Raw genomic sequence first — 18,146 nt, forward strand, 5'->3', positions numbered from 1 at the left:
ACTGTGGTCCATTAAAGAAAATTCACCCAGTTCCACAAAGAGAATATAGAGTATAACTAAGAACTTAAAAGCTTCACATCTTTACTCACATTTCCTTAAAGCAATTATAAAGAAGTAACATTGTATGTTACTATTCACTCACTGGATGTTTTGAGTCTTCAATATGATTATGGACCTCACAAAATACTTCAGTGGCATAGTGCCTAGAACATGGTAACTAGTACTTAATAAGTGTAATTTCATTGATATTTATGACAAGTAATTTTAAAGTACCCTCAATGTTACATTCTAGGCAGATAACTACTTGTGTACAATTATTCCTAGGTGCCTCTGCATACAAGATTTAGTTGAAGGCAACAGGAAAGATTAGATAAAAGATTTAAGGTGGAACATAATCACCAAATAAAAGTATCTCAAATTGTTAGGGGAAAAATTACATGTCTTGTGCTTAGTCCCAGGGGACAGAACTAGGAAAAAATAGAAATTACAGAAGAAGTTGAAAGGAGACTACAAGGGAAAACTTCCTAAGAATCTGACCAGACCTAAAGTACAAAGGCTCTTTCAATAGGAGTGAGCTCTACATCCCTAGAGTCTTCAAGCAAAAGCTGGATGACCACTGGGCAGAAAAATTGTAGATTAAGTTCATGCTACATATAGCGGTGGTTGTTAAAGATGACTGAAAAGGTCCAGCTCCAAGACTGTATGAAATGCTGCTGACTGAGATGCATACATGGCTAACCCACTAAACAAAGAATCAAATGCCTGCTAGGACAGAGTACCTATTTGTAAATCATTATCTCATGTTTATTCCAGGCTTCCACACCCAGAGATGTGTTTCTATGTAGCTTTTCATTACATGTACCCAAAAATTGCATGGATAATTAAAACCTACAAATAATAATTTAAAAAAAAACCACTCAGAAATTGCATGGATAACCAAAATCGACAGATCATCCAAAACCTAACTATGGCCAATAGTTTCAGCCACCATCACCATGCCCCTAACTTGCCAATCTTTCCTTAAAACTGATAAAGTGAACCGCTTTTCTCATTCTCCCTGAGAAGTACACAAAAGGAAACAAGAATAACCAGAGACAGACAGTGGGCAACATAATCTAAAACCTGAGTATTCTGTTTATGAGTAACTAAATTAAATAGCTAGAAAATTACAATTAGAAACATGAAAATATAAAATATTTAATAAACATCATCATTTCAAATTGAAGATATTTTCTTTTCCATTATTTCAACCTCTCTGGGAAGAAAGAGTTCATTGAGAACTGAGCAGCTAAGCTCTACTCAAATGCTGAAGATGTTCCCATTAATCAAGGATACCCTTCAAGAAAGTCAATAGCAAAGACTCAACTTAAAGTTTTAGAAAAAGATAATGATTGCATCGGCTAAAAATGCTGCCTAACAACCAAACAAGAAAATACAATTTTTTTTGGAGAAGATATTCGTTCTGCTCCATAATGGTCCAGATTGGGGGAGGAGAAGAAGGCACAGCACAGAAGGGGGCAGAATGTTGCTTTTGGTGGTAGTGGTTGCTGAAATGTATTACCATTTCTAAAAACAGAAAATTCTTACAACTTGGAAAGACAATAACCAATCATGACTCCAGAAGACTAATGATGAATCATGACACCCATACCTCCTGACAGGTAATAGATTCAAGGTGTAGAATAAAAGATTCTTTTCAGACAGGGCTAATTCAAGAATTTGTATTGTTTGATTATGCATATTTGTTACAAGGATTTTTGTTCTTTCAATCAGGGCTTGTGAAAGAATGTAAGGAAGAGAAAATAGGGTTTTGTTCATCAATTTTTTTTTTAAATTCTGGATTCCTGAAATACTTAAAATATCAATTTAATCTGATTTCTGTGTCAGTACTGATTAAGATCATAAGTTAATAACTCATGACTCTTAAGCATAAGGTAGAAATTAACATAAAAACAGCAATATTTTGCTTGATATAAATGGCTTAATATAACGCTCATTAAGCCAGCTGACTAGCAATTCATTCGGAAAAACCAAAAGAGACACCAAAAATAACATAGCAACTGGTATTTGGGATAGAACTATTTTAAAACGCTGGACTAAAAGTAGCTGTTTTTAGGCCAATTTTACTGTTCTGTATCTTCAAACATGTTTACCAGACACAGGTGAAAAATCAGTTTCAATTAATGCCATACTGGACTGTGAATACTAAATACAAGAAAACTTAAATCCCTGCTGACTGGCAGAGTATACCCTGCAAAATGTAAAATGCTTCCCTGCCCCTGTAAAAGCCAGGCAATTGTTTGGGCTAACTTTGAAAATCTCAGGTTTTAGTTCTAAAATGCAAAAGTGTGGGGACTTTCTTTCTTTAAAAGCTTAAGAGTAGGGGTAGCTAGCTGGTGCAGTAGATAGAACTCTGGCCTTGGAGTCAGGAGGACCTGAGTTCAAATCCAGCCTCAGACACTTGACATTTACTAGCTGTGTGATCCTGGGCAAGTCACTTAGCCCTGATTGCCTTACCAAAAAAAAAAGTAAAAGCTAAAGAGTAACAGGGTGGGGGCATGAGGAGGGAAAGGAATGAGGGAATCCAGTTGATGCAAAAATAAAATTTATCAATGAAAATCTATTTTTAAAAAAAGCTTATGAATGATAGAGCCAATTAATCCAGATTATCAAAAACACAAACTAAAGAAAATTCACAGGCAAAAAGGGAGTATGTGAAATTACAATTCATCTTTTGCTCACTTACAGGAAAATTATCATTTTGTACAAGTAGCAGTCAGAAGGAAACTTCCAGACATAAGGAGACTGCCAAGAACTCCCACATAACAATCACCTATTTTTATCCATTAATTCTGAAGGCACTAAGGGGTGAAATGTGAAAGTATTGGCTAAACTACATACCTTACTGTTAACAATCATCAGGGGATTTGATACTTCTAAAAAGGGCAAGTCCCACAGAGTTCTACGATTTCTAAGATTAAGAGTTGGAAAGCGCCTTAAGACACCAAATCCAATCTTCCTTTATTCCACAGAAGAGGGAAACAGAAGTTAAATGACTTGGCCAATATCACAAAGTTAGTAAGAAGTCAGAATTTCAACCCAGATTCTCTCACTGCAAACCCAGCATCCTTTCTACTAGACCCTATTTATAAATAGTTCTATAGTTGTTTTTATAAATAACAGGTATGTCTGAAAAAGTTAATTCCTAAGTATTTAATTTTTTTTCACTGGAAATGTGCTGTTTTCATGACCTTCAGCATATGACTACTAATTTTGGTAGATTTCTTTTATGCTATGGAACCGGGTTTTTTTTTGTTGTTGTTTTTAGGACAGTGCCTTTTTCCCAATTATAGTATAACCTACAAATTACAATATTTTGGCCTTTTTGTTTGCATTGTGGATCCTGCAAATTTTTTTCTTAAAATTGCTAGGATTTCTAATCCTAAATCAAATTAAATCCCACATTCATAACTACCAATTCAACATCTTATCAAATGTCCCCTAGGCATCTCAACATGTTAAAAAACAACAACAAAAAACCAACCCAGAACTCACCATTACCTTCCCTTCTAAAACTACCTCTTCCTAACTTGTCCGCCTCTATTGAAGTGACCATCATCCTCAGTCACTCAGATTCAAACTGATCATCCTCTACTCTTCCCTCTCCTACAAACCCTCTCTCTAATAAGTTTACTGAGTCTTGTTGGTTCTACCCTCTACATCTCTCCCTCGAATGACCCACCTGCCCCCTTGCCCTACCCACGCCCTCCCACCTCCCAGCTTAACAATTCCAACAACATCCTGACTTGTCCCCAGGCTTCTAGTTTCTCCTCTCTCCAATCTGTTTTCCATACAACTATCAAAATAATCTTCCTAAAGGTCAAGACTGACCGTGTCACTCTGATGGTCAAAAAGTGTCTCTCTACTATCCCCTAGGAGAAAACACAAACACACCAGCTTAGTATGCAAAGTCTTTCACAATATGACTTTTACTTGTCTTTCTAGATAAGACTACACACTGCTCCCCTTCATCAACTCTACATTCCAGACAAAGGGGCCTATAAGCAATTCCAGAAATTTGGTATGGGATCTCTCACCTCCATACTTTTGCACACAGTTTTCCATGCCAAAGAGTGCTCTAACCTCAACTCTGCCTCTAAGAATCCCTAGCTTTTTTCAATGCTAGCTCACATGCCATCTCCCACAAAAACCCAGATGATAACCTTAATTGTGAATGCTTTCTCTTTCCTTCTGGAATTATCAGGTACATACTTGTCTATTTACATGTTTTATTCCTTCAGTAGAATGGAAGGTTCCTGAGAGCAGGAACTGTTTTTCTGAATCCAGAGTGCCTCGATGCAGCTGATACTTAACAGATGTTTGTTGGATCAGTAGTAGTAAAAAAAAAAAAAAAAAAAAAATGGATACCTGGTAAAATTTGAATTTTTAGTGGGAATACTTCTAAAAGCTTTTCCATCTCACAAATGCTGGAATTTGGTCTCAAGTAAATTGTTTTTATCATGATAAGGAAAAATTTATTTGTTCCTATTCTATTGTTCTATCAGTCATGTTAGCATGAATGAGTACTAGATTTTTATCAAAAACCCCTAGGGAAACAAGACCATAGTCCAACAGAAAAAGCACTGGCTCTGCCATAAGGAGGCCTCAAATCCTACCTCTATTCTTTATTACCTGACATCAATTAACCTTTCTGGGCCTCAGCTTTCTCATGTGTAAAATTGGGGGGAGTGGGGGGAAAACGTGGACTACTTGGCATTTGCGGTCTCTCCTAGCTCAAGGTCAACGCATATCTGGTATAAATCCTGTTTGGTCATGTTGAATTTTAAAATGTAATGTTAATGGCACTGTTAGTACTTTGGTATTTTTATGCCTATAGTCATTACAGAAATTGGCCTGTAATTTGTTTTTAATGCTGTCTAAGGCTCATCACATAAGATTAGACATAGGCCAAAAATTTTTGGCCACAGCAATTTTCTAGGATCGTCTACCAGGTCACAAAGAGGCTGTATGAACTGCAGCAGTAGAAGGAATGCCCACACTGACAAAATCAGGGATATCTGAAGTTCTGAATTGTTGTCTTTTGGGGGGGGGGGGGGTCCTGATCCTGTGATTTTAGCTACGTGAAAACTATCTCCACCAGGGCAGATCTGTAACTCATCTCTAACTTGGTCTTAAGAGAGGTGCCTCTGGCAACTAAAAGAGAAGTTAAGTGCTTACAGTCACACAACTTGTACGTGTGTGTCTGTATGTGTCTGTGTGTGTATGTGTGTATGCATGCCACAGAAAGGATCTGAATCCAGGTCTTCCTGACTCCAAAGACAGTACACCATGTTACCTTTCTAAGGATTCATTTTATAACCCTGACAAGGATCATACTCTATTTTACCAACAGTAAAGATTTTGTGTCATCTATCTTTCTATTTATGAATAATCTGAATACTAACAGTTATTTATTCTTTTGACATATAAAAACTCACCTATGGAACTATATAGGGGAATGGTAGAATCTACAAAGAAATCATACCACTTCTCACAGTAAGAACTTCTATACTATTAGATGTCATCAGAAAACATTACCTTATCCTTGAACAAAGCCATGGTACATCTATTCCATGAAGTTCTGGTCAATGCACTTCAATGTAGAAATAAACAGAGCTAGAGCAGGCCCAGAAAAAAACAACCAAAATGATAATCAAGGGAATGCGGAAAGTGACATATGGGGGAAGATTAAAAAAATTAGGAAAAAAAATTTCAGTGTGGAAAGACAAAAATTGAGGGGCATTATGGTCAAAGTTTATGATATCATGATAACATGAAGGGTAGGCAATGTGAAATATGAGGACTGGTATACTCCTAGGGGCCACCCTTTAAAATTTATTTAAAAAAAATTTTTCTTGCACAAATAAAAGGTCTTCCTTTACTCAGAAGGAATGACTTAAGGCTTAATATCCCAAATAGTGGCACAAGCTGAAAACCTAAGTGAGGTCAAAAAGGGTTTAAATAAATTCAAAGATAACTAATTGGTAATAGATTGTTTAAAACACATTCCAAACCTTCTACCTTCATTGTCTCACTGGCTTCTCAAATTCATTATGTCTAAAACTAAACTCCACTCCCCGCCAAAACTGTCTTTTCCAAATCTTCAAATTTTTTGATGGCACCACCACTCTCCCCCAATCACCAAGGCTCAAGACCACAGTCATCTTTGACCCTTGTCTCTCACCCACTCACATATAACGCGCCAACTGCGAGGCGTGACTGCTTCTACTTCCATACCATCTCCTTTACATATCAGTCATCTTCACTCTCACTGGCAACTACTTTAGTTCCGACCCTTGTTATCTCTTTCCTAATAGCCTCCTAACTAGTCTTTCTGCCACTATCCTGCTCCTTTCTAATCCATTCTTCACACAGATGCTAAAATAATTTTGACAGGGTACATATCTGGTTACATCATTTGTCCATTCGAAAGCTTTCATTGTCTCCCTAGTGGCAAAAGGGTAAAATACCAGCTCCCCAGAATGACATTTAAGGCTCTCCACAATCTAATTCTAGTTTCCCTTTCAAAACTTTTTTCATGTAACTCCCTTTCCTGAAAACCAACTTTCCAACCAAACCAGACTGCTAAGTGTCACCCAATATTGCCCTCCATCTCCCATTTCTGTGTGCTGATATAGATCATTCCCTATACACTCCCATCTCAACTCCATCCGTCAAAAATGTTCTCTTCTTTCCAGGCTGTTTAGATGTCAACTTTTTCATAAAATCTTCATTGACTCCCACCCCCATCTCTCAATATCCTCAAGTGAATGAGTTCTCTAACTCATCAAATTTTCACACAGCACTTAGGTCTCTCCTTTGCTTCCACCATAATATTAGGTATCCACACTGTATTCTTTTCACTGCCACCCATATGCTGCCCCCTTCAGATTGTAAGTTACTTTAGGGTAAGGACTATGTTCATTGCTCAATTTTGTATCCTTGGCACCTGGCAGAATACCTGTACACGGTAGACACTTAAAGATCTGTTGAACTGAACCTAACAAAACCTTGTCTTCTATCATGATACATCCCTTGGTACTATTGTCAAGAGACAGAATATAAGGGTAGAGGGAGCACAAGCTAAACTGAGGCATTAACATTCTTAGTAATCACCTGCCATATTCCCTTTCTTCTGCATTAAAATACTTTCTCACAAGTGTTTTAAAGTCCCTACGCTTCTACTAGGATGTTTACCCTTTACTTAGACTCAAGATTAAATTAGACTATCTTCTATTACAAATTCAGTCATAACAGATTTTAATTATTCATTTCTTAACTTGAGTAATGCTAATTTAAGTCATCTAAAAATGATTTTATTTGATAGAATCTTCCAGCTCTGTGAGTACTAAATGCCTCTCTGTGGGGCATTACCATACAAAATAGTTTATAGTATTCTATGCCTCAGGTAACTCTGTTAGAAATCAAATTATAACACATCTCCACTAGCCACAGCAGCCTTTCTTATAGCCAATCTATTTTAAATAGCTAGACATAATACTAAAATCAAATTTGTTAACTGAAATTGAAACAAAAACAGTAAACTCTCAGAAAAACTAATATATTTTACATTCTTTTAAAGAATGGTCAAAGGAATACAAAGAATTGGAAGAACTTTCCACCATTTAACTAGACAAAATTCTCTTTCTTGGTTACAATTTCCATAAAGTATACCAAAAAAAGCCAAAACATTATGATAAATGTTTTTATTTTTTCTTTCCAGACAGGAATGACCAAAGACTCACAAATACACAAACTTGAGTATGACCCATAAAGGGTATATAGCAGTTTTACTTTTGTTCAGGGTAGGCCACCTACCTTGGGACAATTTTATCTCATATATTTATGTCCTGTTGGATCTAATAATTCCTAGAAACTCTAAAACCCTGTGATATAGTTGTTCTTGCAATTAACCTTGGGCCTTCCCAGGGACATGTCATGAATGTTTTCCATTCAAGGGAGTGACAGACCCAAAAAGAGGTAGGTAGAGATTAATATACTTATCCAAGGCTTTAAAGACAAGAAACAATCGTCACTACTCACTGGTTGTCCCTGAAGTGTGGAAGTGGACTATAGAATCATTCTACCTGCCCCTAAAACTCAGTAACTTTGTCTTATTCACCTTCCCACACTTAGTACAATTCCCTCCTTCCTCACCTCATTTGTCCCTTTCCCATTCTGCACTGAGGTTTTTGTGCACATCTTAACTCTCCTACTAGGCTAAACCTGATATAGGTATGTGGTTATCTATATTACTACCCCAGTATCAGCACAGAACTTGGCAAAATAGTCCGCAAGATGTTACTAAAAACCTACAGTCTCAAAAACAGAACTCTATTATGGTCTAAGTTAGGGATCAGAAGTATGGTATGGTGGGTCAAACAACCTGAAACTGAGCTGTGTGACACTTCCCACTTAACCAATCTCTGTGAGTCTATTTCCGTATCTACATTAGGTTGCTTTAAATAACTATATAAGAGTGCCACTGTTTGTATATTGACACCTAGAACCTTTTACTCATATGCCTGTATTCTACAATTCCTTAATAATAACTAATATTTATATAGTGCTTACTATGCTCCAGGCACTATGCTAAGTAAATACTTTAACAATTATTATCTCATGTGGTCATCACAACAACCCTGGAAGGTAGGTGCTATCCTTATCCCCATTTTACAGATGAGGGAACCGAGACAAAACAGAGGTTAAGTGACTCCCCCGAGGTCACACAGCTAGTAAGTGTCCAAGGCTGGATTTGAACTCAGGTCTTCCTGACTCCAGGCCCAGTGCTTTATGGACTATCCCACCTAGCTGCCCCTGGCAATTGCTCCTACAATTCCTTGCACATAAAATCTAGAGCAACACTTACATCCTCTCAACAAAACTTTCAACTAGTAAAATAAACACAAGATTAATAATCATACTAATTAAACCAATCAACAAATAAACAGCCTTTTTCTACTAGCCCCTTTATTTCCCTGAAACCTCTACAACTACCAAGACTAAAGTAAAACAAAATATCTGGACTTAATCCCCCAAAATTAATATGACTATGTTAGAGGGGAAAAAAAAGTTACTCACTAATTGTTTGACCTTCAGAGTTTGTGGAGTACTGGCTGGTTGTGAAAGGAAGGAGCCAGGCTGTGTAAGTTTGATATGAATAGGGGGCCCGATGACAGGCTTTACAGAGGCAGATGTGGCCACTCCAGAATTCACAACTGGCTTTGAAGGTGGAAGAGAAATGGATGGCCCCACAACTTCTCCAGAAGTCACAATGGGTTTTGTTGGTGGAAGTGACAATGTTACTGCTGCCCTGGGGACGACGGGTTTTTCAGGCTGAAGTGAGACAGTTGCTACTGTGGTAGCACCACAGGTCATGAGAGGCTTTGCGGGTTGAAGGAAGACAGTTCCAGCTGTTACTGCTGCTGGACTGGTGGTTGAACTTACAGAATGGAGCGTGACAGCTTTGTTAGTCACGCCCCCTGGTACAGAAGCCGGATTTACAGGGTGGACAGCAACAGTGCCAATTGTGGATCCTCCAGCTCCAGTAACGGGGCTTCCAGAGCGAAGGGCGACAACTCCAATGCCTCCAGGGCCGGCCATGGAACTCGCGGTCCGAATGGAGACTGTGCCTGCTGTTGGTGCTGCAGAAACAAGGAGGGGCTTTTCCGTGTGGATTGAAGAAATAGTTGTGGTCACGACAGGAGGGGGATGAGTGACAGCGGCACACGTAGGAATGACGACCTGGGGAGGACTTTGCTGAACACATTGCTCAATGAAGCTCTGGGAGTTGGGCATTAGCTGTCGTAAGGCAGTCACACTTTTCTAGAAATGGAAAAATTCAATCCTGATCACTTAGAAGCAAACAATCAAGCAATTTTTTTAAAAAAACTGCAAATAGCATTTATGAACTATTATTTACCACACAAACTCCTGTTTTCCCACATCTCTGAAAACCCTAAATGTCTGTTTGTTTTTTAAAGTAAAACAATAATAATAACTAACATTTATATATCAATTACTTTGTGCCAGGCATTGTGTGAAGCACTTTACAATTATTATTTCTTCTGATCCTCACAATAACCCTAGAAAGTAGGTGCTATTATTATCCCCATTTTACGTGATGAGGAAACTAAGGCAGAGAGAGATGTTAAGTGACTTGCCCATGGATACACAGATGGTAACTGCCTGAAGATCGATTTGAACTCAGGTATTCCTGACTCCAGGCCAAGTGCTCTATCCACTGTGCCACCTAGCTGCCTCATAAAACCTATCACATACTCAACCTCAGCAAACAAATTCTACAGACAAAATTATTTTCTGTCATCAAATTTAGTCCCTTCTTCAACAGTGGCATGTTAATTAAAAACACTGTCAATCCTAGAATGTAAGCCTTTCTAAGAGCTGTGAGGAAATTAGTGCTTTTAAAAAACATAATTAAAAACTGTTTCAACATATGCAAACATTTAATTATACTTTGGACCAAAGTTAAAATTAAAATGTACAACACTCATCTAAATTCCCCAAAACTTTAAGGACCACTGTTATACACAAACCAGATCTATACTGGGGCTTTAAAAAAAAATGACCAGAGTATTCATGAATTTAAAAATTGAATTCTAAGAAGTAAAATGAAAATAGAGAAAGGAATGCAAAGAAAGCCAGATGATCATTACCAAATAGTTTCACCTTCCTTTTGGAAAGTAAAGGCAGAAATTAAGTCTTTTTGGATGTTGCATTAAAATCTAAAAACTGATTATCTGTTATATGGAATGGCTCCCTGGAAAAGGAGGTGGAGGATAGATACTGGGAGAAATTTTGGTGTTATGAAAAAAGATATAAAAAATTTTATTTTTTATAAAAACTAAAAGCTGATGGGTACAAGAAGAAATGATTTTTTTCTTGCCAAAAGAGTAGTTTAAAAATATTTCTAGGCTATACCACTGAAGAATATTTTCATTCTTCCACTGTAGGAATGTTGTACTGCTGACTTCCTTCTTCCCTCTAAAATGAAGATTAAGCAATCATATTTAACTGAGGTAAAGGAAAGTCAAAAAAGACAAAAGTAAGGAAAACGTCCTCAATGCAGCCAAATATGGTTTGCTAGAAAGCTGAGAGATGATGTTGGAAGAGTTACATTCAAAAGATTTATTTTAAAATCAAGTGTTTAGAACTTGAAAAAATTTTTCCCACTTTTTAGAAAACAAAAAACAACATTCTGGATGATGGTTAGATTCTCATGCTAATTCCCCAAAATCACTTTAAGCCATGATGTATCTGAAATATACTCCTACATTAACAGTACTACAGAGGAGCAGCTAGGTGGTGCAGTGATTAGAGCACAGGCTGTGGAGTCAGGAGGACCTGAGTTCAAATCCAGCCTCAAACACTTGCTAAATGTGTGACCCTGGGTAAGTCATTTAACTTCAACTGCCTCAAAAAAAAAAAAAAAAACAGAAGTGCAGAATCAAACTACTATATGCAATCCTAAACTAGGACCTGTAACTAACTAGAGCTAACTAGGGCAACCAAGAGGTTAAGTGACTTGCCCAGAGTCAACCAGTCAGTATGTGTCAGAGGTGGGATTTGAATCCAGATTCTCTCGATTGAGCATATACATACTATATACACACGCTCTATATATACTAATCCACCATGCTACCTCTTAACACATGTTGACATATGATATATGATATACATGTGACATATGTATATATACACGCTCTACATACACTACTACACCATGCTACCTCTCAACACACATTCAGACATCAGACGTAAGATGCCAGGAATATAACCCCCAGTCCCTCTCCATGCCGAGATCAGAGATTCCCTCTTCTCTCCTTTCCCCATCTGCCTAGCTATATATAAGTGAGGACTCCTCTCCAGCTCCAAGGTGATGGTCTTGGCTGCTGTCTCCCTGGCAGAGGTTCCAAAAGAGTGGAGGCAAGAGGGATGAATGAATGAAGACAACAGGAAAATTGGGAACTATAGAAGGCAGGTTGAAGACTCCTGACAATGTGAATCCAAGGGATACTTTCTCGAGCTAGATAACTGATGTCTCCCTCTTCTTTATTATCCCTTTCTTTGTTTTAAGAATTCCAGGAATAGGAGGTGAAACTAAGATGGCAGAGAAAAGGCAGGGACTCGCCTAAGCTCCCAAACCTTTCCAAATACCTTTAAATACTTCTAGGGCAGCAAAACCCACAAAAGGTCAGAGTGAAACAACTTTCCAGCCCAAGTCAACTTAGAAGGTTAGGGGGAAAGGTCTTTTGCACCAGGGTGAGAGAAAGAATTTTAGTCCTGCTAACATAGGGAAACAGGTAGGACTTCAGATCTTTAATCCATAATATACCTAATGATTCACTCCTATCACTCTTTCCCCTTCTTCCTTTTAAACGAGTAAAAACTAAATAAGTCTTTGAATAGAAAGGACTGAAGCCCAACTTATCTACATTTCAGAAGAAAACCACTATCTGGGAGGTATTTCAAAGAAATTAGCAACAAGGGAAATTCAGGAGAACAGTACAGGGTAAACCAAAGTAGACTAGAAAGTGACCTGAAGTACCTAGGCACATCTTCCCACCCTCCCACACAACTGACGATCGTACCATTGAAGAACCTGTCTTAAGTCAGCCCTAAGGATAGATAAGAAGCAAGGTTGGGAGCAAACAAATTAGTGAGACAGGAAAATGACCTCAGTGGTCACTGAGGGCAGAGGCATCTGGGAGAGGATTGTCTCTAAATCTACAAACCATTCTGATAGATGTTCCTATAGAAGTGACACAAATTAGAGTATATTTATACTATATAAGTCCAAAATATTATTTCTCATGAAAAATTTTAAATGCAAAAACTACAGAAAAGGAAAAAGGCCTGACTAAAATAGATTAGATCACTTCTCAAGTGTATAAAGGCAATTTTTCCCCCAATTTAACCAGCTAAAAAGCAAGGAGAACTTCATGCTCTATTTCTTCAAATTCTACTTCATAATGTTCCCCCTAGTATCTTTATTATTGCCTTCTTCAAAATAAAGTAATCATAATCTTATTCAGATTAAAAATAATAATTTTATCATATAGTTGCCCCCTTTTCCAGCCTAGCTTTCTTCTCTCCCCTTTTCCCCAAAAAACTTACCTTTAGAAAAGGGACAAGATGCGGTTGAGGTGAGGACTTGAGTTCAATGTACAGTTTTTTGGTAAATTCCTCTGGTTCAATTTTTGCATCCTGAGAAGAATGAAATGCTTTGTTAGTTAAAAAATAATTTAAGAACTGCCAAAATATATATTTTACATTCATCTAGACACAGATACTTTTCAATTGTAGGAAACTTTCGATAACCTAAAACGAAGTCTCAATTGCAAGTAATAATTGTGGCTAAGCAGATACTGCCATTTTATAGCAATACAAATAATAATTAAGAATCTAATGAGTTAAGTATATAGACTGGTCTAAAACTATAATTATTTCCCTAGCATAAGAATCAATGCCACCAATTCTAAAAACCTGTCATTTAAAAGGAAAAAAAGAAGAGCCCACAAGTCTTAAGGGGGGGGAGAAGAAAAGACTATTAAAAGAAAAAACAAATACAAATACAACTTGTGTTGACCAGACTACATTTTCTGAGATCCTGGAGATCTTTTGAGAATGCTATTTCAGATCAGACTAACAGATATATTTTGACAGGCCCACACTGGATTTAAAAGAATATACAAACTGTAAATCAAGGGGAAAAAATTCTTGAAAATTATATCTGTTTACCAAGCCATATAAATCCTTTGAGTTTAGGCCAAAAAACAAACAAACAAAAAAAAAACCACACACAATTTAAACATTTATTAAGTGCCTATTGTGTACAAGGCACTATGCTAGGCCCTGGGGACACAAGACAAAAACAGCTTGGTCCTTGCATTTAAGTTGACATTCTACTAAGGAAATGTAGACATAAGTAAATACAAGGGATCAAGAAGGAAGAAGACTTAGAACTGGAAAATATTACAAAAGGTATAGGTGCATCTAACATAAGTCACGAATCTAGGAACACTAAGAGGGAAAGAAGTGCATTCAAACATGGAGCACATAAAGACTAACTGTAGAAAGGTACATCTGTCATGTCTAGTTTGGGTAAACTGCTAGTATGTGGGTTTTGTTGACTATAAGAACAACAATAAAAAACACATCTAGAAAGGGAGGTAGAGACTAAATTGTTGTACACTTCAAATGCCACCAATTCTGACTTCCTTTCTATACTCTTCCTTCTTAAGGAAAATCCTCAGCAGGTCCCCACTTAAAAGAAAATCCCACAAACCAGTTAGCACCTATATATATTTCAATAACTCAAAATATTTGAATATTTACCTCCAAAAAGCAAAATCATCCTTCATTTTAAATACATTGTGTTAATAATACCCTAAAGCTAGTTAAAATAGTAACAGTAAAGGGGAAGAGTGGTATTCTGTATCTCAAATGCCCTACTCTCCTACTTCAATGCCTTATTATGACATAGGATCCTGTGTTCTTAAAGGCAGAACACAAGTTCCTCAATTAAGCTGGAAAGACTTGGAAAGAAAAGAAGATCAGAGGGGTAGACTCTATAGCTACCATCTGAGAAACAGCGAGCTGGTCTGAAGTGGCTCATCACCAAAATGTTGGTCACAAGGGGATCAACTTTTTTTGCCACAGGGACCTGTAATGACTATCTACTAACATCTGGAAGGGCTGTCATCTGTAGTGGTGGAAAGAGTATCCAAAGCAATCTAGTGATAAACATAGCAGCAAAGCCTAAGCAGGAGTATCCCAGGAAATTCTCAGTATTAGACCTGGAAGAGAGGCAAAAAAGAGGGAACTAAGGAAAAGAAAAGGCCTCGTTCCTCATACATTTTTCTGCAAATCTAGAATGATCTAGTTAGATCTCTCTGATCTTGTAAATTTTTCTTGTGATTTGTTATTGTAACTATACTGAAAGCTTTGCACCCTCAACTCATTATATATGACGTAACCCAGTGCTGACATACCACAGGTCAAATCAAGTGTTTCCAAACATAAAAATGGCATACAATGACACGATAAAAGCTTGATAGAACAAAAAGAATAGCCAAAGCTACTAAATCACAGACCTTTGAAGGATTAAAACCTAACATACAATATCAACATACATTCATGTGTACTGGAACACACCTTTACAAATAAAAAAGCAACATGACGGAGTAAAGGCCAGTCATGAAAGACCTGTATTCAGCTCTCACCTCTTACATCATTTGAGCAACCATAGGCAAGTTACTTAATCCCTTAATGCTCCCAAATCAATTATCTTAAGACTGTTATGTTACAGATGATCTGCTTCAGGGAAAGGACCTTGCATGCAGGTCTGGTCCCACACCCAAACAATATTGATTCACTTATTAAATACCTAATATTTGCCAAGAAAAGTACTAGGTACTGAATTAGAATAAAAATTTACATAACTAAAATGAAAAGTTTTGAAAGCAAAACACATAGATCTATACTGAAATAAATACTGTTTGTAAGCCAGAGGTGTCAAACTTGCAGAGAGGCTAGCAAAACTCCTGTGGGACCCAAACTAGATTAAAATGTAATTAGGAAATGTGTAACAAAATAAACAAAAATACAATACAACACAGATAATGTTAATTTGCATTTTTGAAGTCAATATGCAGGCCCACAAGGATCCTGCTACTATTTGAGTTTGACACTGTTGTTGTAAGCTATAGGCCTAACTTTTTTGCAGGGTTAGGGGGTGGGGTGGAGAGTGTGTGTGTAAGGCCTATATTTAGACCAATAGAGAAATATTTTCCTCTAGAGTTAAATGACATACAAACTAGTCGTACCTTGAGATTTCTTTTTAAAAGAAGATTATAATGCTTTAAAGACCCAAACTATAATTAAAGTTCAGCTTATCAAGACCGTTTAACAAACAGAAGTCTTTAAATAATGATTATACCGTTTCCCTTTTTCTGTTTGGTAGTTGACATCACTTCTGTCATACTAAATTAAGTTGGCACTACTTGTTTTAGAGTTTGCAGGGTTTTTTTTAGAAATAACTTACCACAGAGAGGATAGAGCATCAGCCCTGGAGTCAGGGGGACCTAAGCTCAAATCAGGCCCCAGACACTTGCTGTGTGACCCTGGGCAAGTCACTTAACCCTGAATGTCTTCCCCCCCCCAAAAAAGAAATAACTTACCAACAGATTTTCCACAAGCTTCTTCACATTCTGCCCCATTTCTGGGGACTGAGAACCACTACATGCTAGTTTTATCAACATTGCAAGAAAGTTTTTGCATTTTGTTACATTCTCTAGCATTTCCTAGTTATGCAAAAAAAAAAAAAGGAAAATACATTGTAATGAGTATCAGGCATTCATCTTTAGATAACAGATGACAGAATTCAAGGAAAACCATTTCAAGAATCACAAAGTAAAGTATTACCACAGAGATACCAGTCTGTACAGCTGCTGGGATCTCAACTTTCTGGGTGCTCTCTTGCAAGGGAGCTGCTGGTGTTCCAATGACCGAAGTCTTCAGAGGAGTTACAGTATTCAACGGTTTTACTGGGGTAATAGTAACAACACTGGCCGGTGCAGCCACAGACTGAAAAGAGAAAAAACTATTACATTTTGGCACTAATAATACTCTCCTATAATGATGGGGAGTGGTATCTCACTCTACCCTTAACTATCACTAGAATGCTATCACCATTACCAAAAGCTACAGGGCATTCTTGATATTGTGTCTGTGTGTGTGTGTCGCGCGCATAGGCGCGCACACACACATACACACACACAGATAGCTTGATATGAAAAAAATACTGCTTTTTTTCCTTAAGTATAAAAGCATACTGAATATGCATTTATTAGCAATTTCTTATATAGATTTCTAAATTAAGTACACAAAGGAATCATTTCAACCATGTCATTCATTTGATTTCATTCTGAAGTATTTTTCCCCCCTTCAACTGAAATGAGACATGATTCTAGCACCATCTGCAGGACAAAGTAAATATATAAAAACACTGATGTTAGGTAGCATGTTTCTTTTTTAAAAGCATATCAGAAAAGGGAAACACAATCATTACATTTATAAGAACAAAAATATCAGATATAAAGGCTTACTATGTGCAGAAACATCCAAGTTGTAGAATATGGAAAAAAAAAAAGAAGGCATGCAATTCTAATGTGATCACTGAAACTACGTTTGTAAAGATGTACCAGGATTTAAAATTTCTTACAATATGCTCCTCAGGGGGATTTCATTCCAAAACAATCAACAAGTTAAAGAAACCTCAACATGGAAAATAAATTTATTCAAATTCCTTGTTATTCATAGCTATCTAAGAAAACTACAGCATACTATATATGCACTAATAAATGTTTGTGAGAAAGGAACCTATTTTTTGAAAGACTATCACATACACATTTAAGTAGAAGTCCCCTAAAATAAGCCCTTGTCTTAATGCGCACTCTCTCTCTCTCCCTCTCTCTCTTTATATGTCAGGGGTTCTTAACACAGGGCCCATTAACTTGTTTTATTTTTAAATATTTTTATTAACTGTATTTCAATAAAATTGGTTTACTTTTTAATCCTGTGTATTTTGTTCCATGAATTTACATTTTTTTTTCCTGAGGAGGGGTCCATAGGTTTCACAAAACTGTCAAAGGAGTCTATGACACAATAAAAGGTTAAGAACCCTAACACAGGAAGATTTGTAATTATCTGGACATCAATTTGAGCTCTCTCACTAATGAGAGAGTAGCTAACAAATAATTTGCTGGTCTGCCTCAATATTGTCATACTTCTACGGGTTTAAAAAAATAAAAAGTTAAGGGGAACAACTATTCTAGACCTTAATCTCACCAATAAGGAGAAACTCGTTGCTTGGGCAGAAATGATTGGAATGTTTTAATAAATGCGACTAAACACTATGTCTTAGTATTATTCAAGATTTTTTTTTTGGTCTAGACTCGTAATTTCAAAACGCTGGGATACTACCTCTATCCGCAACCTATGTGACTCACCTAGAGTCTTTCATATGTATAGTTAGTTAGTTAGCTAATTAATGTAAGAGACCG

The 18,146-nt window shown here is 37.0% G+C and overlaps 1 protein-coding gene across 2 annotated transcripts in view; it reads right to left on the minus strand.

Moving 5' to 3' along the window:
- LOC114031849 (transcription initiation factor TFIID subunit 4B-like) overlaps positions 1 to 18,146 on the minus strand; it is a 184,533-nt gene that overhangs the window by 107,349 nt on the left and 59,038 nt on the right. Inside the window, exons 4-7 of one of the 2 annotated variants that reach the window (XM_027847015.1) lie at positions 16,507 to 16,668; positions 16,263 to 16,385; positions 13,198 to 13,287; positions 9,142 to 9,885 (exon numbers count right to left, since the gene is read on the minus strand). In XM_027847015.1, coding sequence (XP_027702816.1) covers positions 9,142 to 9,885; positions 13,198 to 13,287; positions 16,263 to 16,385; positions 16,507 to 16,668 — 1,119 coding nt within the window. The remainder of the gene's footprint in view (positions 1 to 9,141; positions 9,886 to 13,197; positions 13,288 to 16,262; positions 16,386 to 16,506; positions 16,669 to 18,146) is intronic. The other variant, XM_027847013.1, reaches the window with a different exon arrangement.

This window comes from Vombatus ursinus, unplaced genomic scaffold, assembly GCF_900497805.2.
Source record: "Vombatus ursinus unplaced genomic scaffold, bare-nosed wombat genome assembly UNPS02015255.1, whole genome shotgun sequence".
NCBI lineage: Eukaryota > Metazoa > Chordata > Mammalia > Diprotodontia > Vombatidae > Vombatus > Vombatus ursinus.